General features: G+C 46.6%; 1 protein-coding gene across 3 annotated transcripts in view; it reads right to left on the reverse strand.

The window, feature by feature from the left end:
• Positions 1-305: 305 nt before the first annotated feature.
• srgap1a (SLIT-ROBO Rho GTPase activating protein 1a) overlaps positions 306-24,449 on the reverse strand; it is an 86,933-nt gene continuing 62,789 nt past the window's right edge. The window contains exons 12-22 of one of the 3 annotated variants that reach the window (XM_008301131.1): positions 22,611-22,644; positions 21,399-21,459; positions 20,610-20,687; positions 20,233-20,367; positions 17,199-17,304; positions 16,851-17,075; positions 15,008-15,087; positions 9,841-10,021; positions 7,248-7,385; positions 3,718-4,090; positions 306-2,931 (exon numbers count right to left, since the gene is read on the reverse strand). In XM_008301131.1, the coding sequence (XP_008299353.1) occupies positions 2,524-2,931; positions 3,718-4,090; positions 7,248-7,385; positions 9,841-10,021; positions 15,008-15,087; positions 16,851-17,075; positions 17,199-17,304; positions 20,233-20,367; positions 20,610-20,687; positions 21,399-21,459; positions 22,611-22,644 (1,819 nt within the window). In that variant the 3' untranslated portion in view covers positions 306-2,523. Of the gene's footprint in view, positions 2,932-3,717; positions 4,091-7,247; positions 7,386-9,840; positions 10,022-15,007; positions 15,088-16,850; positions 17,076-17,198; positions 17,305-20,232; positions 20,368-20,609; positions 20,688-21,398; positions 21,460-21,601; positions 22,645-23,334; positions 23,441-24,449 lie in introns of those variants that run through there. The other 2 variants (XM_008301130.1, XM_008301132.1) reach the window with 2 other exon arrangements.

Consider the following 24,449-nt stretch of genomic DNA (forward strand, 5'->3'; position numbering starts at 1 on the left):
ACCAACAGCACCACCCTGCAGCCCATCACACTGAATGTGTTCTTTATCATTTCCAATTATGTAGAATGAAATATTCAGGCGTTATTGTGTAAATGTAAAGACGAAGCTCCATCTTGCTGCATTCTGTTAAGTATTGAAAGTTTTCTGAAGTATTTAAATCAAGTGTATTAAATCCAGTGCCTGTGAGAACCCAGACGAGTGTGTCTGATGCTTGTACATGTAGTGAAGCTTTAAAGTGTGCAAAGCCTGTAAAGAAACTGCAGGTTATTCACTATGAAACAAGAGGGAAAAGAATCCACCTCAGACTCCACAAACTATCTCCTTTATTAGAAAGAAATCCTTGAAGGAAAGAACTCTAAACGTTATGCTGTTACATGCCGTATATACAGGTATATACATCAAAGTGCAATGTCACAATGAGTAAGCTGTTGGTTCATTATTCACTCTGCCATATCACTGTTTGGAAAATGGCAGCGTTTCTAACACACGTCTTCTTCCTGCACTGCATTTCCTCATAAAACACGGCATCTAATATGAAACGCGACGGGACAGAAATGTTTGAAGTTCCTCTAAAATATTTTCAAAGGCACTTTCACGAGTACATACTACGGATGTACGTAACACCACAGAGTAGCTTAAAGCCTACACACGGCATAACTGAGTCCTACTGGAGTCGATGATGGTACATGGTGACAAAAGCACACGTTTTTATTTTTATTTTTTATACAACTGGCTTCATACTGTAGCTCTGGATATTTATTCTACATCATATGTTCTAAGTGATTTCTACCCAGAAACCCAACAAACATAACAAAAATGATTATAAAAATAATGAAAGTTAGTAATTTAGAAATTAATTAACTTTTGATTATTATACACACAATATCTGTCAAGTCAAAGATCGTGTAAACCTGCTGTTAGAGAGCATTGCTTATTCATCGCAAACCACGTCTGTTCTATATGTACTCTATGCTAGCCAAACACTCTACAGACATGCACCCAGCGCTGCTATTTCTACAGTACAGAGGTTCAAAACAGACACATACGGGGGTGCAGTCGCAAAACAACTGGAACTAGGGCTCACACAGTTTCAAGAGGCTATTGCATACTGAAATTATTACTTATGAGCCGACTGACACGGAGCTGCTTCCTCCCAGTTTCCCACCACGCACCATCCACACAAAGCCACGACGGCAGCCTCCATGTCAGTCTGAGAGCGACACGACAAACGTTTCTGACATTCTCACCAGGACACAACACACACTGGAGGGACTCGAGCTGCTGCTGCTGTCGGACACCTTCACAGAGAAAAGCACAGGAAGCAGGGAACGTATGAGGAGGCTTTTACACTAACAGTCATTAGGTCCATGGCTACCGGCGGCGCTCCCACAGGGGGCCGCCTTGAATCTATACACATCAGTCAGTATGAAGTATCAACACCCATGCTTTAACTTATACACGCATGTCTTTGGGTAGATAAAGCCAAGCAAGGCATAAAGAAAGCTACGGCATGTGGTCCACACTTTAGAATAACACGTGTTCGCCATCAGAGTTCTTCACACGTCTCCCTATGGGTTGTTATACAGATGCAAAGGCATACACGTTAGGCATATTTCACCCCCGCAGGGATCCAAGAATTCATCACAATGTCCAAACAAAGTCTATAATGAAGTAGTGGTTTTATCCAATTGTCATATCTTATTCCAGGCAATCTGTTCAAACAAGTCTGAGTGAAGCTAGCACAGAGGTGAACTGATGGTTACCTAAAGAAAGCTGCAAATTACATGCTAGCGAGAAAAAAAAAAGCATACTGGAGTCAGTACTGTTAATTTATCAACAGAGTACCGTTAATAAATAAGTTGTTAGGAGCTGTTCAAGCCCCGTATCAGTCCAACCTTAACACCACGTCCTCCCAGGTAGTCACAGCACCTTTAGAATAGTTGAACACTTAAAACCAGGTACATCTCAGAGTCAGTGAGGCCGTCGAACCAGTCCGAGACCACTTCCATGGCCGTCACAGGTAAAAACCAAAGAAAAAAAAACCTTTTCTAGTCGCTGTGGTCTCTACAGTTTCCATCAGTTTCAGTGGTAAACACAAGAAGTGCATGCACCGTGTTTAGTTCAGAGTTACTCAGTTCGTTAATGTCCGTAAACTAAACTAACGTTTTTCTAAAACTTTGTAGGAAGCCTTTGTGATTTGTTGTTTGAATTTATTTAAAAAAAGAAAAAGAAAAAAAAAGCTATATGTTAGATAATATCAACCGAAGCATATCAACACATAAATCTGCACGTTGTTGAGACGGAAGATTTGTCTGGCTGACGAATCTACACCTACATCAGTCTCTCAGGCTTCTTGATGATCCTGTTTTCAGCTTTAAAACACCACAAAATGTCCTTTCCTGTCCAGGTCCAGGTATTTTACATGCTCTCGGATATTTTTTCTGGTGGAGACACTGGTCGTATTTCACAGCCTCCTGGAAGTGGAGAGTTTTTGCTTTACGTCTCTGATTCCTGTCTGAGAGGTCACATGGTGCAGGACTTGTCCAGAGGGTCCTGAGGAGACGTGGCAGGAGGCTGTGGGGCCGGGCTGGACTTGGGCAGCACCATGGGCTTGGGCCTCAAAGCGGGAGGTTTGAGCTGCACCCCCATGCGTGGTGCTACCGCCGGCTTGAAGGTGCTCATGGTGTCGCTGGAGGAGCTGGTGCTGCGGCGGATGGGTGGCTCAGTGTTGGCGGTGGACCTCAGCATGACGCCGTGGATGGGGCTGAGGGACTCGCTGGAGCTGGCCGGCGTGGGACCCCCACCGCCGCCGCCGGAGGTCTGCCGCTGCTCCAGGGTGTCCAGCACCACATCGGGGGCGTGTTTGGCTGAACTCTGCCTCTCCAGCTCGCGCAGCTCATTCAGAGCAGTGTTCATAGTTTCTTCTATGTCCTGCAGGAGACAAGAAGAGCATGAGTCAGAGAGGTGGGTGATAAAAGAGATACGTAAGAAACAGCAAGATTAAAAATAAGAGAACATTAAAAGACAAGATTGAAGAAATAAAAGAACTGAAAAGGAGGAGAGACGAACAGCAAAGACGTGAGAGAAAGGAGAAGGAAGAGAAAACATAAAAAACTTTGTTAGCTGACGACCACAGCCACAGATTTGTAAGAACCACCAAGCATGCATTAAACATGCAGAGCGTTAGTAGAGAATCACTTCACATCGACGCTTCTCCCTCTGCATGCAAATGACTTTGGATAGTGAAGGAGATGCAGAGATGACGTGTTCATCTGAGCATGCTCCCAGTTGGCAGACAGACAGCCCAGCACAGTTTACAGTGCTCTCTGTAACCTCTGCTTTCTGACTGAGGCTCGATGCAGATGAAAGCTGCGGCTCCACTATTCATGGAACAGCTGTAAGAAATGCACAAACTGAAGTTTGCTTGAACTCAAACTATTCCCAGTCAGACTTCTTTGCTTTTCATTTTCTGACAAAGTAAACATTTTGGAAGCTTATGAGCGAGACACCAGTAAATGTGCTGCCACTAGTCCCCGTGTGGAGCTACGCTCCCTGCTGTCTGCCTGTGAAGCTAGTCTTGTTGCGTGTATTTAGCACACAGACACAGTTGCAGCCAGAGGAAGCAGAAGACAGGGACTGACTATGTTTTTACAGGGCAGGGCAGGGCTTTGATGGTGGAGGGAGCTGCGGTCGGGTCGCCGCTCGTCCCGCGCTGACCTGTGCGATGGTCTCCGGGTCCAGGGGCTTGCCGCCGTGGTGGTGGTGGGCGTCGGTAAAGCCTGTGTACTGGCCCGAGGAGGTGGAGCGGCGGATCGGGGGGCTTTCCATCTTCTTTAGGGACTCGTGACGGCTGATGTTGGTGAGGCTGCCGTGGCCGGTGCGGCGCCGTCGCTCGGGGCTGTCCATCGGCATGTGGTTGCGGCTCCTCAGCATGTCCCGCGGGCTGAAGTGGCCAAGAACGGGGGAGCCCATCTCCGGGGTCCCGCCGTGTCCGCCGTGACCCTGCTGGGAGGTGTGCACCATGCAGTGGACGTCGCTGGGGCGGGCAGGGGGCCGCCGAGATGGGGGGTCCGATCTTTTTCTGTGTCTGCTGTGATGCGAGTGAGAGACGAAGAAACAGGTAGAAATATTTAATGACAGACATCAGAGCCAAAGCCTGACTGAAGCACTCCTAGGAGTGGTAAGTAAGTAAGTGGAGGATCCTCCATTTACAGCTTGCTTCTCTCAGAATAAACTTTTTAGCACTTTTGAAGAAAAACACATTTTTGGACCAACTGTGATGCATTCAATAATTTAAGGCTCTAAATTAAATGCAGCCTATAATGAATCCTCATGAAACCTTTATTACTTTGGGGAAGAAAACAAACATTAATATTGTGAGAGGAACCCTGAGCAGTGGTTTTATTTTAGCGTGGAGCTGGCTGTGGGCCAGAGGAGGGAGGCCTGGGCTCCGTCACAGCACCACAACATGCTCGCTGGGAGAAGCTGCAGCTGCCTCAGCGGTCCGCCTGTCCTCTGTCTGAACCTGGACCAGCGGACACCACACACACCTCATTTGACAAGCTCACAGAGAGCTGAGCGTACACGTGTCTGATCAGTCACACATTCCCCCAGATTACAGAGGATTTCTTAATACATATATATATGCATTGAGATTCTACATGATGCTCCTCCACAGGAACATCTAGCGCCTTGAAGCATTTCTGTTGCTCCATAAAAGGCCAACAGAGCGATCCATCCTCCTCAGCGTGGCTCTAATAGGCTCTGCTCTGCATATTTATGACCAGCAGCAGTACAGTAGCCTCAGTCTGAGCTGTAATGTTTAATCAAAGATGCTATCATCACGTACAGTCAAACAGCACGATGACTGAAAAATATATCTGAGCATGACTGCTGGTGATGAAACAGAATTTAATCTGGAGAGTTTAATAATAAACTTTCAAGTTATTTATTCCAGGACAGCTGAGAAGTTTAGAAGAAATTTCTCTGGTGTACGGACAGAAACTGATATAATATCACAGTGCAGTCGGTTTGTCTACGTTTTCTGAAAGGACGACAACTGGAGATATTAAATCAGTGATATCTGTGAGCTGATACGTGCCAGATTAACTAAAATAATTAGTCCTGTGTCTGTGCTGCTGCTTCTCTGTGATTAAAAACAAGAAGTGAATTACTCATCCTGTAATCACTTCTCCCAGACAAACGGCTTCAGTTGGAGAGTTTACCTCTGCCTAATGAATGCTGTCTCAGCTATTATCATCAGGATTTACCAGCAGCTTCATCACTGCGCGAAACAAAAAAAGCAATAATGAGCATAAAGAGCTGTGAGGGACTCGGAGATCATCACATCAGCTCCTCCTGTAAAGACACAGTGCTGTGGCGTCTCAATCGAATCGCTTCATCACAGAAAACTACTGATGCACATTAACCAGAAAGGTTCATCCAAACGTACATGTGATGACGTCAGAGTCTGGAACCTCACGTCTGCTCACACTGCAGAGAAATGTCTGAATGAGAGATATCAGTAAAACCTCGGTGACTGGCTGCTGATGACGGGTCCAGACACTGAAGAGCCGGTGATGGAGTGGTGCAGGCCTGGTGCCTGGTGAGAAATAAATATTTTTTTCTCTTCCTGACTGCAGTGGAAATCTAGAATAGTAAACAAGTGCAGGAGCCGCTCACGGACTGCAGGTGGAGCAGTCTGCATTCGTAGCAGCCAGCTCCCTGTGGCACACAGTGTACCACAACAGGCACTTATTCTCCAAGCTGTCACCGCTCCGACAGCTCGCCCTCTGCTGATTACCGCTTCAGCTGATAATGTAAAATAAATCACAAGTGAGTCTACAAGTTCCTGTTCACCGAAACGGAAACGGTAATGCCTGTTGTGATCACATCCATCTCTTCCTGCTGAGAGAGGCTGAGAGCTGTCCTGTTTACCCAGACCTGCCATGAAACTCTTTCAGAGGTCCGTCTGGTGAGCGTGTTGCTGATTGAGGACACCAGGAGAGGAAAATATCTAAATAAAGCCCAGAGTATAAATGATTCAACACTTGTGAGGATTGTCTGAATGGAGGAGCAGAAAGCGAGTGGGGGGTAGATGGGAAAAAAAACCAGGAGAGCGAGAGGTGGGCGATCACCTGGGAGCCGGTGACAGGAAGCAGCTCTGCAGACGGCTGCTCGGGGACCACGTTCATTAAAGCTGATGTTAAAAGCATGACTCACTCAGATACTCCATCCACATACCTGCAGTGGTGTAAACACGGCCACCAGCATGAATCATCAACATGAGCGGGTAAAACAGCATTTGCTCATGTGTTGGGCAAAAGCCAGTCACAGACATTTCAAGGTCGCTGATTCCACCAGAAACGCAGCAACGGAGAGAGAGCAGCAGATGAAATAGTGAAATACTGGCACGCAACCAGCAGATGCTGCCAAAAAGACGGAGGTGTGATTGGATATGCGTGCGTCCTCTCCGTGTGCGCCGTTCCCTCGTGTGCATTATTAAAACAGCTATTTAATACTCATACTTCACAACAGGAGCTGTCTGGTCACCGGGGACAGGACAGAGTGGGCCGGGCTGAGTCCGGTGGCAGTTAGGTAGAGAGAGGTGAGCTGAGGACACATAACAGGAGGAGGCAGCCTGTGTGGAGCGCTGAAGATTGATTGCATACGCTTCCCTAAGTCCCTCAGTCCTGGTCGCATAACAGGCGAAGCAAAGGGACGCCATCAGACTGCTGCTTTAGAAGGGAAAGGTTAAAAACATCACCAATTATTGTCAGTACATGAAAAAAAAAAAGAGAAAAGTTTGTTCATCTTTCACGTGTCCGAGTCTCTGCGTGCTGTCGTGTGCACACCTGAAGCTCTTTAAGCACCTTGGGTGATGCAACAGTCTAGTTGTTGCAGACGTGCTGCTCGACTGTCAGGGGTTATTGCATTAGCAGCCTCTTATTGGATCAGGACGTGTTCTGGTCAAACTGTGCATCGGCTGCTATGGTGTGAGGAGGACAGGCACTAATTACCCAGTGGGATGCTTGTTGATTTCACAGAAACGTCTCTTAAAGCCTGTTTGAGTGCAGTAAGAACACTAAGGCCTGTAGTTTGGGGAAAATCTTGGCTGTCATGTGCAGTAACATATATTTTCTGTAGAGTTTTCAGACGGATAAATTCAACCTTCTGCGGCTCTCCTTTCAGGTTCCCTGTAGGAGCTGCTGGCTGCCATGTTGCAGTCCAGTGCTACAGAAACCCACCTGGTGATGTAGGCCTCGGAGATCCTGGTGTCCGTGGGCGAGCTGATATCTTTCCCCGAGCATTTCTCGTCGCCGGCGTGGCCGCTGCTGGCCTCGCTGTCAGCCTTCTGACTCAGAGTGTCTGAGAAGTTGTCATCTCTGGGACACAGAGACGGTGTGACATTGAGACATGGAAAGAGCAAGAGGAAGCGACAGACAGAGAGAAGTGGGAAAAAAAAAAAGGGAAATCAGCAAATCAGTCAATCTTTGGTATTTGCCCTGTTCTTCGATAACAGTATTTGATATCCATTTCCTGTGAGTCAGCACGTATCCCTCTTTTCCGCCTCCCCCCCAAGGTCCAGAGAGTCAGATGAGTCATGGTCCTCAGCCGCTCAGTATTCTGGTGATGCTCTGTGGCACTAACACACACACACACACACACACACACACACACACATACGCTCACACACGAGCCAGCTGTATGGGTTTCATCAGCGAGGTATGTGACTGGATACTGAGTACAGTTGGTGCCTGTCAGGTGGCAGTAATCAGAGCTACTGAGCTGCACTGCTGCCTCCGATGATGTGTATTAGGCGCTCATAAAGCTCAGTCACTTATTTAGTGTATCCACATGAATGCGCACAGAGACAGAGCGAAGCCAAGCGCTTCTCCAGAGCAGAGGCAGCAGTAAAAAATGTACAGACACAAGAATGTTTGAACCGCCCGACAGTTGAGTCCTGAGAGGAGACATCTTGTGCCGAGTCTCAGACTTGGAGATGTTTTATTCTGGGCTCTTTTATGGGGACAAGCAAAGACCACAACCCGGCGTGCTCTCACACTCCTCTGCCTGCTCTGTTTAAGTAGAGAGCAGGATGTTGCTGGGCTCGGGGACAGCCCGTACAGCTGTAAATTCTCCTGCTCTTTCATTAACTAAGAAGACGCCCCATCAGCAGGGCCCCTCCTGCTGAATTATTGATAGGGGCCCGTTGACGGGACAGCAGCAGGGAAAAGACAAGAGCAAAGAGTGAGAAGGCATTCTAAATGGCCGTTTTGTCAGCCAGCTACTAAGTGATTGGAGTGATTCTGTTCCAGTCCTAACGAGACAGTGAATCCAGTCCATTAGGCACCAACAGTTGCTGGGGCAGAGTGTACGCTTGTTAGTGGTGAGAGCACGAGACAGTGACAGAAGGGCTGGTTAAGGACCCCGGAGACGGAGATCGCTCCACAACCGAGCAGGGAGGACAGCGGCGGGCGAGACAAATGAGGCTGAAGGTCCTCTATGCACGACCCCACAGCCGAGTGAAGGCCTGCAGCCTTCATGGAGAGCAAAGTCAACAAGGACAAGTGTGTTGTTTAACCCACGGGGACATCATCCGCAGAATATCAGCTCTCAGGCTCTGAGTGCCAGCAGTCTGGTAACCTGAGGACAAAAAATTAACGGGGGAAGCAGAGAGCAATGTTCCCTGTGCCACCTGTACATAAATATCACATGATCCTGTATGATTAAAAACACGCATGAGCTACACATTTTAGACGAAAGCACGCTCGCATGTGCTCTTCTTCACAATCACATTTCTGTCAGTTTCAAAAATGTGTTTGCTAAACCTTAAGTTTAAGATTCTCCCCAGAGCTTTGCTAGTTGCCTGCAAATCAAATCAAAACATAGTCCATAAAAGAGCAAACTGTCATTTTAATGTTATCTAACTTATAACATATAAGTAATGAATCGTATGTCAGTGAGCCGTAAAGATTGGGACCAAATCGGAGCTTCAAGCGGCGCTATTTCACCAAACCTACTTTATTTTAGATGTCGCATTTAAAACTTCTCCAAAATAAACAGTTTGTTCTAATTTATATTCTGTAAAAAACTAAAAATTCTACAATCTACTGTTGAGCTGTCAGCGACTCAGCTGTGACCCACGATCACGTGACAAAAAACATTTACAGCTGAAATGCACTGAAATGTACTGAAATGTACTGACATGTACTGACATGTACTGAAATGTACTGAAATGTACTGAAATGTACTGAAATGCACTGCAGCGTTACACAAAGCAGGAGACAAGTACGGGGAAAAAAATGTAAATAGTAAAGCATCAGTAGTATGTAGACCTACGGTTGTGTTGGTAGAATCTGGGGGATACTTGGAAACCTGCACATGTTGGTTCTGTTTTTTTTTCTTTTTTTTCCTGTAAAATAAAAACTAAAAAAATTTAAATTTAGTTTTTCTCCTTTAAACCTTTGTTTTTCTACGCTGAAGGGATGTTTGAGTTCTCTCTGCTTCTAGTCATGACTGTCCTGTTTCAGGACTTTCAGCTGCAGCGAGTAAAGACGTGACAGGAGCCATAAACACCCAGAACCCGAGCAGGTTCAGAGGGTTAGAGCAGCCCACGGTGGGAGGAGAGGTCATTAGAGGTGAGCTTGTTAGTATTCACTGCTGTGTCTGAGCTCTGTGCGTGATGCAGCTCCTCTGCTCGCATTTGAAACAAGAACAAACACATCTAGCAGCAGAATGAGGTGTTTATGATGAATCAACATAACTTCTCTCTGTATAAATTCAACATGTGACCATTCAGCCCTAAAGCAAAATCAGTTTAACATATGAAACGCTCACATGTCTTGGACGACGATGTACTGATGCGGCACCAGGCCGTCGATGCCGTTGTGCCGTCCCTCCCACCAGTCTTCAGACGCCCGCTGATACAGCAGCAGCGAGGCGCCCTTTTTGAAGGACAACTCTCGAGACGAGCGCCCGACGTAGTCAAACTTGGCAATGGCTTCGATGGGCTCGCCCTCTGTCAACAGAAAAAGGATTAGACGGGTCAGGTATGTCAGACGTGGCAAAGACATCAAGTAGAGAGGCCTATTATCGTGTGTGCAGACACTTTTAATGACTGATACGAGGGTTGTAGCCTGAGGAAACAGAGATCCCAATTTGGAAACACAAACACATGTTGGCCACGATGCAGGACAGACTAATGCTGGCGTGTTTGTACACGTGAACGCAGAGTTAGTGCACATGGGGTTCAAGTGTGCTAAGCCAGCTGGTTATTTTAGCTGTAGTCAATAGTAACCCAGCTCTACAACACCAGGCCGAGGCCACAGCAGGCCCTCAGGGACTCCAGCAGGGTATTTATAGAAGCTTTAGAGAAGAGATCCATGCATGTCAGTCACTGTATGGATCACTGGACTGGACTGATGACAACACATGGAAAAGCCAGAAAAAAGTTTTAGAGGAAGGACCATCATAAAGAACAGTAGATTTATCATTACGCTTTATTTCAACTTGTCTTATGTGGATCTGTAGAAAACATCTGCAGCCACAGTTGACTCTGCTGCTCACAGGGTACGAGTCTCCCCGCCGTAATGCATGCACTCCAGCAACACGGCTCTAAAAATAGCTGCTTTATTCCTCCCTCGCTCCTACCTCTGCCCTCCTCCCAACTCACTTTCTCACTTCAAGTCAGACAGGGGGTCCCTGGACAGATGCAGCCTAACGCCGGCTCTCCACACACAGCAAACGGCTGAAACTTGTCTCAACATTTCACTCATGTTTCTTGAGCAGTTTCCAGATGAGCGTCCGACGTGTGAGAAACGAAACCCGGCCCAGGATCTGAGCAGTGTCCCCTTTTCAACCTCATCTATTTCTATTCTGCCTTTTTCCACCTTTAACTCGCCACCTTCCTTGCATCAGTGGCTTGTCAGGATCGACAGGGTGGATGTGACGTGGCTGCGATGAAATGTGACAAGCAGGAATTGACTGTCTGAATTAATTGGGCTGCACTCCAGCAGACAAGGCTGTTAATAAAGCTGACGGCAGCCTGATCGGAGCAGGGCTTCTCCTCCTCCCTCTATTCTTATCATCTCATTCATTCACTTCTACACATCCATCCATCTGCAAATGTTTATCCAAGACACACACACACACACACACACACACACACACACACACACACAGTGACATGGATGCAGCTGGAAGCAGCCGCCTATAAACTCAAATCTTAGTGCAGTAAAGGATCCCCTCTGTCATGTTCTACAATTATAATTGAGAATCGCTTCAGACCCAACCACCCGAGGTTGCATGCACATACACACACACACACACACACACTCACACACACTCTGGCGCTGGAGCTGGAGTTAAAGAAATGTTGAACTGTGAGAGTTGGAGGCCTGTGGTGTCAGAGATACGAACTGTCAGATGTCTTACACAAGCCAGTGGAGCGCAGTCGGTGTGGATGCTGCTCTACGTCAATGTTCATACAGAGAAATAGGGCAGCACAAGCCCGCTGTGAGATGTAGTCAGGATCAATACAACAAAAGGAGGTATAAACTCTTTTTTCCTTTCCATCCACTCTTTTCTATCTGAGCACAAATATTAATCTAAAGTGTTTGCTGCTCCGAGCCGAGCTGGAGACGCCACGCTGGACTTGAGAAGATGAAAGCGGGTTAAATGGGAAAAAGGATGACCCTCACTGCACTGTAAAATACATTTCCCTTTAACATGTGCAATCCAATATGTACAGTACGCCTGCTGGGGCGCTTCGGAACAAGGACATCCTGATGCATTCCTGTAAAGTGATATATAATCAATGTGCCAGTTAGTTCACCTCTGACCTTGGGGCAAATTTACCAGCAGATAGGACGTCAATGTATTGATGGTGCGCGAGAATTGCCACTCTAAAAACAGACAGTTAATCTCCCTGCATGACAGCTACGGTCCATGACACTCATGAGTCATGTGTGACGGCCACTAGCAGAATTAAGTCGAGTCCGGTACAAGGTTTAGTGTCACGAAGCCCCACGCTGTGCCTCTCATGTGTTAACATGATTCTTGCTTTAATCAGCTGAAGACACAATGAGGACACTAGTGTGAACAAGCTGAGACTGATGGCTTTACATGTGTCTGATTAAAAACTTCACTTTTGGCCTCATAATAGCAAAGAAAGTGATTATTTCAGTTTTTACATAATATGTGAAAGGTTTGGCCTGCTAGTGATGGGAGTACCACCGCTCGATTCATCCTCTGGGACCGATGAATATCTGTAATAAATAATCAATAACAACAAATGCTAGATGATGAATAAAATCTAACTGAAGCTGAAACCTCTGGGGCAGAAAAACGAAGCCAATGCTGAAGTGCCCAAAAGCTGCAGTTCCTGGAATGGCCACTAGAGGCTGGCTCCATAAGTGAGTCACCCCCATAACCCCCATAAGCCCCACCTTAAAACACCCAAACAAACATCTTTACAGCCTGGTACGACAAACTGGTTCTGATCTCGATCACTAATGTTTACGACCACCGTACGAGGCGCGATGTTTCATAAAGCTCACCCAGAACAATCGTATTAAAGTTCTGTGTAATTCAGGGAGTGACCGCTTTGAGTGACATCACACACCTCAGCTCCACTTACACTCCACCTCTTTGCCCGTTCTGGATTAGCTGGGAGTCAGGAGGAGTCAGGCACTGCTAACATGGTGACGGCAGAAGCCTCCACACCGAGCTTCTGGACCGCTGCTCAGGAAATCAACGGGTTTGTCCATCTCTACATACTACGGCCCAACCCAGGGTGTAATATAAAAACATCTGAATCACAGAGACTGGGGTTTTGGAAAACAAATGACACCCCAGTGTTTGGTTCTGAAAACCAGAAGTCATTTAACCTGCTGCTGTTTCAAAAGACTTTTACAATCTGGATAAAAACACTTCCTAAGTTGGCGATGTACTTCAGAAACCAGGAAGCCGGAAATGCATGAACAAGAGGAACATGAGCGCAGCGTGTTGGATGAAAACATGAAAGATTTACAAAGCAGCCTTGGTTCATCCTGGACAAACCAGGAGCTGTACCACTCATATCTTTGTTGGATTATAAAAAAGAGGCGATGATGCTTCTATCCGGATACCTTCAGAGCGTTTCGTTAAATGAGCTTCTGGGGTATTTATCAGAAAATTGGGCACTTAGCTCTATGGCTTCAGTGCAACAGGGATCCACATCAGCATCCGACTGTTCCAGGCTTTAGAGAAGCTCCTACATGATGCTATCAGTATCTTGATCATCAGCGATCCAAACGATTGTCCTCTTTTTTCCCACCACCACCACCTAACCTAAGCTAACACGTAGCTTTACTTTCTGTGAGTCTGGCCGGCCCACATCATCTATCTGAGATAATGAGCTCCACGACACTCCACATTCATCTGATTCCTGGACCGCTACTGAGACGTGACACGACTTTTACTCCTCTCGTTCTCGCTCTGCCTGTCTCGTGTTCATTTACTTTGAGGGCAACGAGGACTAAACACATTTTGATCCTCGATAAAAGGAGAGAGAGAAAAACTATATATATATATATATATAACTGCTTCAGTCTGCAGAAGACGAGTGCTTGGAACTAAACAGAGGTTTGCTTCTGTGTCTGAGATCCAAATGAGGTCATGGGGATTTAAAAATAACTGATGACAATAACTTGACCACAGTTCAAGACTCCAAAGGGAGGCGCTCGGTCAGCGAGAAGATCCTCCCAGTTTGTTCAGAGCAGCGTTTGGAACAAAACTATAGTCGCTGGGGATTTGTAGAAAACATGATCTTCTATTAATTACTCAGAGCTGATGGCTGCCATCTGTGTCGTACAGTCGGGCTCTTTAGACATCCCCGTTAGTCAGACAGGACGTTAACACGAAGCAGACTGATGAACATCTGATGTCACGATAAGAGAACAACCACGTTCTCCGAACTCTCGTCTGCGGAGACTGATGATGCGCTCGTCGCTGGGTGTGAGACGGAGACAGGATTGGGGCAACTGCTGTCACCATGGAAACAGGTTTAAGAAAGTCTGTTACTAAGGTAGGATGTGAAGACTTGGTTCAGCTATAGGTCGGTGACGTTTTCAGCCCACTCCGACCAGATGTGGACAGTTTCTAAAGCGCTGTGAGCTACACTGTCTGCTTCTGCTTTTCACTGAGAGCTAAACAGCAACGTCTGACCCCGTCTGATCCTCTGGCCTCCACTTATTTGATTTGGACCCGACCAACCGGTATCCCTTTCACGCAAACAAAGGACCACATGTATGATCACACAGGCTGAACACATCCCACCGTGTCTGATCCTCTGGTGACTACATGAGCCCAGGGTTTTTCTTTTCCTTTCGTATTTCTCTTGGACGTATGGAAACGTAATTAAAGCAGAGAAAACACAGGCTGTGTAATTTCTGACATGCTACTAAAACCTGACACGTCTTAAAACACGCTCCACACATTTGCTATTCCTTTACAAATTACTATAACATCGATTCTTCACATGGTATTGAAAGAAAGAAAAAAAACAAGGGAATTGGAAAAATGTATTCCAAGACCTTTAAGGAAACAGATTTCTCTTCCAGAGGGGTCCGGTGGGTGCAGACCACCAGTGAATTTGTAAAAAATGTGAATGTGGAGGTGTCCTGAGGCCCCGAGGACGAAGCATTAGAATATGAATGGCTGTCCATCACTCAGCCCAGCTCCTCGGCCCTTCAAGGTTAATGCATTTAAGGGGCTGAAAGGCAGGATTAGCCACCCTGAGCTGCACAGAGCTGGCTTTAACCCTCCAAACACCACAGATGGGGGGAAAGCTTAAATTTGGACTCAGCATATGGACAGTGCTGTGGGTGATAATAAAGTTTAATTAACGTGTTGCTGTTTGCACCACACTCTGCTGGGAAGCTGTGAGGACGCTAAAAGGACAAACGTACATCATTCATGTGCTCATGTTCTATACGCTGGAACAGAAGCTCTCACAGAGACTCACCGTCCTCGCTGGTGTGCGTCTCAGTGCCTCCCTCGTTGTCGACCTCCTCCAGGGCTCCATGCTCACTGTAGGGGCTCTCACTGTGGGGGCAACAAGCAAACCATCAGGGCCACGGCCACAACACAGATCAGGGGTCAGGAGTCAAGGTAGAGCTCCAGAAGACATGACAAAACACCCTAACCCCTGTTGTGTAGTTTTACCTTTTTCTCTGGTCTATTGGTCAGAAAATACCAAATTTTAAAGTGTTGCTTAAAACAGAAGATCTCAGCAAACCCAGGTCACTTCAGTGAAGATCACAAGAAGGAAAGAAGGTCTTTCAATTATCAGGAGAGGAGGTTCAAGCAGCGGTCACTGTGGGTATTCTGTGAGAGGCTTAGAGCCTCGATCTGTGGTTGGACCTCTTTTTCTAAATGGTCTTGTTTTGGCATCGTGCTGTGAGAGCTGGCAGTAATGCCACACATATCCCCACAGATTAAACCCAGTGTCTCCTCCCATGCCAACATGTCAGCAGCCACCTCCTCTCCTGGAAGAAAGGGAGGCAGCCAAGACAACAAATCTCCCCAGGGCTTGGTACGCCTTGCCGGGGGACTCGGCCGCGCTGAGACGGGTGATTAGCTCGAGCTCGGGATAAATCCCTGTCAGCCTGTGGTGATGTGGGGGCACAGAAGAGGAGAGACAGATAAAGACAGGAAGAAACAAGCGATAAGCTCTGCGTACAGATGTGGAGCTGGCAAGGAGCCTCGAGTTTGACCTGTTTGACTCCAGTATGTGCTGCATTTCAACCAATCATCCCTCCCTGCCAGGTGACCTCCTTCTCCTTCACTCCTGCTGTGATCGAACTAATTAAAGTGATTGTTTCAGCCTGTCTCGCCCACAAAGTCCACCATGTAAAGTCTAGCGCTGAAACATTCACCACCCTGTCATGTTTCTGAACCACAGAGGCCTAATTGGCGTGTACGCTTCCTCATATCAGCTCTCCTGACGTGCTGCTGATGCGGCTGCAGGACGGAGAGCTCACGCATACCTGCATGTTCAGTCAGACGCTAATGAAAGAGGGTTGGCTGCGTGCCTCAGGTCCATTCACTAGAAAAGCACTGCCATCTGTCAGGCTGCTACATATCGTTTGGGAAATCTCTGTGTAGCTGCATGAAGTGGCTTCGACAAAGTGTTTTTCACTTTTATCACCAGAAAACCTACAAACTGACCTCAGACGGCGGTGACAGAGCGGTCCAGGAACCAGCAGGGAAACAGCTGCTTTTAGTTAGTGTTTATTTGATGTATATTTTCTGCTATATGAGAAATTACAGGAATTTTCACTGGATGACTGGAACAACTACTTGGATCATTTCTGGTGATTTTGTATGACTTTGCATAGAAAACAGTGTTTTGGATGCCTTTAGCTCATCATAGAGAGCTTTGTGGTGTTGATTCAAACGCTCCAACAAATTAGTTGTGCTGCTTCAGGGAGTGTCAACAAGACGCTGCCGACAAAGTCCCTCAGCATCCTGCTGTCTGTGGCTGAAATATTTCTGTGCAACTGTTGTTGTTTCTTTTTGCAACCAACTTCCTTTTCGGTGTTTCTCTGCTTTTCCTCGTTCACACATGCAAAGTCTGAAAACTCTCATGTGGATTAGCTCTGCAAAATGAGAAGCATCTGAGTTTTCTTTTTGTGTTTTAGTTCATTTGAATCACTTCACGTTGCACTTCCTGAGCAACTGAGCAAGAAAATGAGCCCCAATCTAAAAGAAACAGCTTAAAGTTTGAATCCAACACCAACTGATGGCTAAATATTCCATCATACATGATAGAGAGCAACGTGTTGATGTGTTTCCTTCTCTCTCACCAGTAGTCTCCACCCGCCATGCACTTCTCATAGATGGGCCCGTCCAGCTCTTTGGCATCAGGAAAGATGGTCTCATGGTGGATGATTATCGTCTTGATGATCTCATTGACGTGCGCCTGGCAGGAAACCTGGTCCTGGCTGTCTGGCGTGGGCATGAGCGTGGGGCCGAAGCATATGGCCAGGTTGTACGGGTCCATCATGTTCTCATCGCTGTACTGGGACAGACTGGGAAGGATGGACGGAGGGAGAGGGAGCAGTTGAAGCTTAATGGAGCTCACGTCTCATTGAAGAGGGGTAATATTCATACAGTGAGAGGTTGGATGTACGAGCTGGTGTCTGTAAACTCACTGGTTGAGGAAGGCAAAGAGGTAGCGCATCACGATGAGGACCGATCTGGGAATGGTCAGCAGGATCTTACGGATGTACAGCGCCCGCTCATACAGGTTGTCTATTCCTGTAGCAGCAGAAAAAGAAAAGAACACAGAGGGTTGATGTTAAGAAAGTAAAACGCTGTAACACAACAATTAAAATACAGCTAAATAAAAAACGATCACTTTGTTTCAGGAGTCGACATCTGGGGTTCATTTCTACCAAAACTATCGGATGGTGTCCACGTACACATCATCACTACACCAAGATATCAATAGTTGAGCTGAGCTGATTACTTAATTAGTGTAAGTCTCTGGAAGACCAGCAGAGATGTACTGATGACATGTAAAGTGTGTGTTTGTAGCCTAAACCTTCATCTCGATTGATACTCCTCTGCTGACACCACAGAGGAAGAAGGAAGCAGGCACTGTTCATTAGCATCTGACGACAAGGACACAGTAGTTTTCTTTATGCTCTAAATGAAAACAGCATCTCTCTAACAAGTCCACGCTCCATTTTCAGGCTGCCGGCCAATGAGCAGCGAGCTTCACCAGAGGGTTTGTATTGTGTGTTAACTATGATTTTATGTGGAGAAAAACACTTTTCTGTAATTGTGCTCTACCAAGTAGAGCAGGGGTGTCAAATCCTGGTCCTCCAGGGCCACAGTCCTGCATGTTCTAGATGTTTCCTTCTTCCAACACACCTGATTCAATCGATCAGCTCATCATCAAGCTCTGCAGAAGCCTGATAACATCCTGATCATCTGAATCAGGTGTGTTGGAAGAAGGAAGCATCTAAAACATGCAGGACTGTGGCCCTGGAGGACCAGGACTGCCCACCCCTAAAGTAGAGGATGCTGACTGTTCTGTCTTTCATTACTCTCTGGTTTGCTCCACTGAGGCACCTGAAGCAGCCGGTTCTGCTCGGCTGAGGTGGGGCTCTGCTGGCTGCTAAAAATAGCCGTGTCACCCTCCAGCCACTCGCTGCCATCTGGGATTTGGGCTTCTGGGATTCTTGTGATGCATTTCATTTTTCATGAATACCTAACTAGGACTCTGTGAGAAATTCAGAAGCAACTATTTCAGGACCTACTCCAGTGGAGGCTTACACATCACCTACAAACACTCGTGTGAGCACAAAGCGTCCCTGCTGCAAGCTCCAGAATGAAAGATAGCACAACCACGATAGCTGCTGCCGTGATGAAAACGAACAAAAAAATACGGTCAACTGAGAGGTGCTGAACTGAAAAGTGATCCTGTAGCTGGTCCGAGCTGCTCCATATGGAACACGGGGTTTAATATGGAGCCTGCTGGGCGCTCGGCCATCACGGGCATGTTGAGCTGGAGAATGTAAACAGGGAATCCCCATCACTCATCCAGCACCAGGGTGTAAAGGTACACCCAGGACACACGCAAAGACACACTCAGGAGTACACAAGAGCCTGCACGAATACACACACACACACACACACACACACACACACACTCGGCATGAGAGCACACGCTGGGCCCATGTGACTCTGTGCATATTCAATTGTTCTTTAACGGAGCTGAAAAGCTCCCCATGTACTGCCTTAAAAGATCAGGAAAATCCACACAAAGAGCCGACTGATCTGTGGACTGACTCACAGTCGAAGCGACAATGTGACTATTCTTGTGAGGACTCCACCACAGAGCGCTGTGGACATTTAACATTCCACCAGAGCTCTGTGGCCGGCTTTGTGCCACTTATGACAAATAATATCCCTCTCAGTGCTCGACCAAACACCACACAGTAGTATCCACGCTGAGTGGAGTCGAAAACACCAGGAACTGTGCTGACGAAACACAAAGGACGGTTAATTATACTGTTTCATGATCTGAGGAATGTGTCTGACAGCCAACATTAGGTTCAACTGGTGACTACAAACGGGTTCCAGTGAAATTGGAAAATTGTTCAAATAACTGAACACTTCGACCTCAAATAAACAACATCCAGAAAAAATGAAAACGTTCATTTGGAACAAACAGAGAATCTGTACAGCTTCAGTGTTTTTCTGACCAGGACATAAAAGCTAAAGGTCCACAGTGTGTAGCTGCAGCGCTAACCAGAGAGTTGTAGTTCAGGTTGATGCTCTGCACACTCAGTGAGGATGTGCAGAGTCAGTCCATCAAAATGTACCATATGCATCTCACACTGACCGCTGTCTTCATCAGGACCAGTAATAAAGCAGGAGAGGAGACACGCAGCTAAAGCAGCAGCAGCTAAACAGACCATTTCAGAACTGAAGTGTGTTGTGAGTTAACCCAGTGAACCCCAAAACCTGCTGCTGGGCTTCATCGTTTATAAAAAAAGTCACCAAAACTACATGATTTATCAGAGCCACAAGCTGTCTGATTAACACGAATCAGATTCAGTAAAAACAGGACATTCTGTGTTTCTCTGAATCCACTTGTGGAGCTCCAGCATTGTGACTGAACATGAAGCAGATCCTCCAATCGACAGCATGGAGGCAAAATAACAACCTAAGCAGTAAAATATATGCAGTCGGTAGAGTCACGTTTTTCCAGCTAGGACCAAAAACGTTGTGCATGTTGCTTCTAGTTTTTTTAATTGTTGTAAAATAAATAATCCAAAGAATTCAGCTTTTGTTCTCTCTTGTGTCTGATGTTTGTCAGTTTAACTGCTGCACGACACAGAAGACATGTTGGAGCTCTCTCTGCTTCTAGTCATGGCTGCGCTGCGAGAAATTAGCCGGCAGGAAGTAAAAATGGGACAGGAGCTAAAAACAACCAAAAACCAGCCAGAAACTGTTTGGGGTTCAGAGGGTCAGTTCACCAGGATTCATGTGAAAAGCACACAAATCCATCTAAGTTAGATAACCGTGTCCTCCGAATGCAAGAAAAAAAAAAGCTTTAAAAAAAATTAAATAAAAAAATCACTAAAAAAATAAACAGAGAAACGTTTGTTCCGTCATAACAAACAACTCAGAATGACAGCACCTGACCGACTCTACGCCAAAACGTGTTCTTACTGATGCACGAGAGCAGATCGTTGAACCTCTCTTTAGGGAACAGAGGGTTCTCCAGACCGCGGAAGTACAGCTTGAGAACGCCGGCCACCGAGTTGATGTCATGATTGTTCTCGTCATCTGTCAGCGGGTCGTTCCCTAAAACAAAGACACACCAGCAGATAAATTAGAGACTTAAATTGAATAAGAACGCACATGACAGGAAACAATCAGCACGTCAGAAAGCCTCGTGGCTGCACACGGTCGATATGCTGCAGGATGATCAGCTCCTAATTACGCCACATATTTGATTCTTATAACAATGAGGCAAACACAAATACACACTGTAACTCCAGGAAACAGCAGAGAGCTTCTACATTCACAGTAACAGATTACTGTACCTCTCTCAAATGAGTTCTTGATGTCATTGACCTCCAGCTGGGATCCAGATACACGGAATATTCCTTGATGTTGGAGGCCTGAGCGGCAAAGAGAAGAAGGAAGGAGGAGAATCAGGAGTCAGAGCAAAGCAAAGGCACACTCCACATGCTCATGAGTCCACCCAGATGATCACATATGAAAAAAAAATCCCTCACTCAGCAAATAAAGCTTCTTGTGTTGAACCTAAAAGGCACATCCTGTTCGTTAAGCCCCTTCGCTTTGCTAATTAAAGATAATAATGAGTGAGGGAGACCGCAATCAAGCTCCACTGAAGTGTCTTCCAGCTGGGATTAGGACTTAATAAGGGGAGAGGTCAAAAGTCAGGATGAAGCGTAATTAGTCCGCTGTTTGCCTCCTTCAGGCCTCTCGCTGATAAGATGCAGCCGGCGACCCCGCAGACGCCCAGCTTCAGCTTCTGTCAAAAATCTCTTCTAGTCTTCTTCAATCTGGTTTAAAAACTAAACAAAAACTCAAAGTCCTCTCTTGTGCGAGGCCGAGTCGTGGTTCTGGGACGTCGGCTGGAAACGGCTGCATCACTGTAAACAGGATGGCATCGTTCCCATAACGCCGGCTGGAGCGGAACAAAAAACTACAAACACGCCCCAAACAACCAACGCCTGAAAACCAGACAGATTACATAGGTTGTATTTAGGCTGTGAGAGGAACGTATAGAGAAACAAACATATGTGTGTGTGTGTGTATATAGATAAAAACAAGAATTCAGTTCATAGTTTTTTCTCCAGACTCACCGTACAGATTGATGTAGCGAATGCAGCTCTCCACCACGCGGGGGATCGCCTGTCCCGAGTCCTTTGAAGGCAACGTGAACAGAAGCCACATCAGATTCTGTATAACTTGCTTTATATCACATGCACACCAGCTAGAGCCCCACCAACACCGACTGTCTGACAGCATATGAATAATCTGATATGATACCGCTTTGTGCCACATACACACAGAAAACTAACATTCTGTGATGAAGACATTCTGAGTTCAGCTGTTTAATAGTTTAAATATAAGATTTCTGTACATTTTGAGCAGATAAATCGGATAAATTTCAAAATAAAAGTGAAATATGAGTTATTGCTGCTCTTCCAGTGCTGATGCTGGAGGATGTGTGATAATCCCACATGGACAAACAGAACTGACGGATTGGTTGGGCTCTAACAGGAAGTGACATCAACACGTATAAACATGCACACCCGGTGTGAGTGAAGTGGGTAAGTTTAGATAAAACAAGACTTTGCTGAGACCTCACCGAGACAGACTGACCCGACTTCACCTGCTGTGTGACCCATAATAACCACCGAGGAGCTACAACAGGCGTGAACATGTTGTCCAGAACATTTCAAACGGGCCTCCAGTGCTGTTTAAACACTTGGTCTCAGGCCGTGTTTAAATTAACAGCAGCTTATCTAACACTGTGTACGGAGCTCGGGGCAGGAGTGGGGAGATGAGAGGGAGAGTCACCGTCTCCTTCACATTCCTCACTTGGACGTGGACCGCACTCTGGTTCTGCCTCGGTGCCAGCTGCTCAGCGCTGGACAGGGGACTCGGTACATGCTTTTAATGATACAGTGGATCTGTTTACAGCCCTCAGGGGTATACAATGGGTTCAAACACAACAACGATGCCAAAATCGACTCGCTATTGTTGGAGCGGAGCGCTGAGGGCTGAGGCTCAGGTCTGGGGGCAGCTGGATTATGTAATGCAATCTCTTTGGGTATGTGAGAGTGGGACGGCTGCTTCGTATCAGAGAGACTCAGCTGTGGTTTTGACGTGAGGGCGCCTCCTGTTGGGAATCTGCACCTAAGATGAACCTCTTCAGTCTGTCTGAGTGCGCTCACAAAGGTTAGGTGATTAATAAAGAAGACGAGCACACAGTGGAAGTGAAACTGTTGTTAATGCAGGACAGGTAGAGCAAGCAGCACGGCTCCCCACAGACGCCTCAGAGAGTCTACCTGGTGTCGGGTGTGTGAGTTCCGTCGTCCGCGGCTACGGAGGAAAGGTTGCAAGAGACAGAGATGGAGAGAGAGAGAGAGAGAGAAAAAAGCAAGATCCAGATTAGGACCACAGCAGCTGCCCACCAAAGCTTTTGCTAAAGAGCGCACCTTCATTCCACTCTGTGCTGGCATCAAACCCAAAAGAAAACAGCGGGAACTGGACAGGAACCAGGCAGGGCTGGACACGGCCACCAGTGAGAGGCAGTGAAGAGGCCGGAGGAGGGAGGCAGCAGCAGCAGCAGCACACCTTATCAGTTTGGCATCCGCTCCCCGACTGCCATTTATCCTGCTGTTGTTCACTGGCCTCTGCTCTCGCTCTGGAGGAGGCGGAGAGAGAAGCTCTGTGCCAGAGCAGCTCGGTGATGCCAGGTCAGCAGTGAGTCAGGGGAGCTGACGGAGACAAACATTTATCCCTCCGACTGCTGCTCCTCTCCTCCCGCAGCCCTCCAGATCTATCAATGCCACCCCGACATCTCAGACCGCCGGAGCTCACTGACTCATGAGGAAGGTTTCCAGAATCCATCTTAGCACAAATATGTTGTTGTTGTTGTTTTTGTTGGTGAGCGATAAATCAGAGCTAAGATGCTTTGGGGGAACCCACCAAAATGGCCAGAAAGCCAGAGCAAGACAGAAAATAGACAGGAGGAGGAGCAAAGTGGAGCGGCAGGCCGGTAATCAGTACCTTGATAAATGACTCCAAATTGCCATTAAATAACCTAACATTAAAAACAGAGCGGGGTCTAGCCCGCCGGGTGCCAGTGTGGCTTCTGAGCGGCCCGTTGGGATGTCTAGAATACAAAGAATGCGTTAGAATAAGCAAATAATGCAGTTTTCATTTTCAAGTGGTTGGTCTTTGCGCCTCTTCTCCGGTCACCTTCAAAAGCCTGAACCGACGCTGAGGACGGCTAATCTCTAAAACCCTTCACACTCCACATGATGGACAAGTGAATAAGAGTATTTTCAGACACCGCCGAAACCCACGGAAGAACTTTCTCTTTCTTTCTAATCTTTTCTTTTCTCTCTCTGTAAGATATCACAGGCCAGTGAAATGTCAGACCCGCTGGGAGCGCCGAACGTGTCAGCATCCACCTCCTGACAGGCGCTGCAGGGGACAGCCGCTATTAGCTCGTGTGAATGTGTGTGTCGGCGTGTGTGACTTAATGCAGTTTGGCTTCTGGTGACCTGTAGGACTGAGATAAAAAGAGTCTGGGACTTTGGCTGCCTCTGCTGCTCAATCATAGTGACAAAACATTTTAACTGGAAAAGGCCTGAAGATGTTTTAAATACCATCACAACAAAAATAATAAAAAAGGTGTCTTTGCAGTTTGAATAAATCTGTGTCATTATGCAGACTGCAGCCAGGATTTAGCAAATAACTACCAATAGAAAGACATTTAATGTGACTGGTGTGAATCTCCACTAACGGGGCTGCAGCCAACAACTGTTTGTGTTGATTATAATCATCTTGACAGTTTTTTTTAATCTATATAATGTTAAAGTATGAAATGTATTCTGGGGGCGTTTTTGTTCTGTTTCTTGAAAGTCTCTTCACATCCCAACACTAACAGACAAACTAAGTGCTCTGATAATAAAAGAAAACAACATGTCATTGCATTTGGTTCACATGAGACGAGTCTTCCACACGACTGGGCGACGCGTCGCTAAATCTAACCGCAGAATATTTTACAGGACAACCAACACCATCCTGCACTGCTACACATGCAGGATGTCTGTTAGTGCATCTTTCACATAAATTGTATATAAACGATGGACGGGTCTGAAAAATAAAGCTCATCT

Source organism: Stegastes partitus, unplaced genomic scaffold (genome assembly GCF_000690725.1).
Source record: "Stegastes partitus isolate 25-593 unplaced genomic scaffold, Stegastes_partitus-1.0.2 Scaffold1633, whole genome shotgun sequence".
Taxonomy (NCBI): domain Eukaryota; kingdom Metazoa; phylum Chordata; class Actinopteri; family Pomacentridae; genus Stegastes; species Stegastes partitus.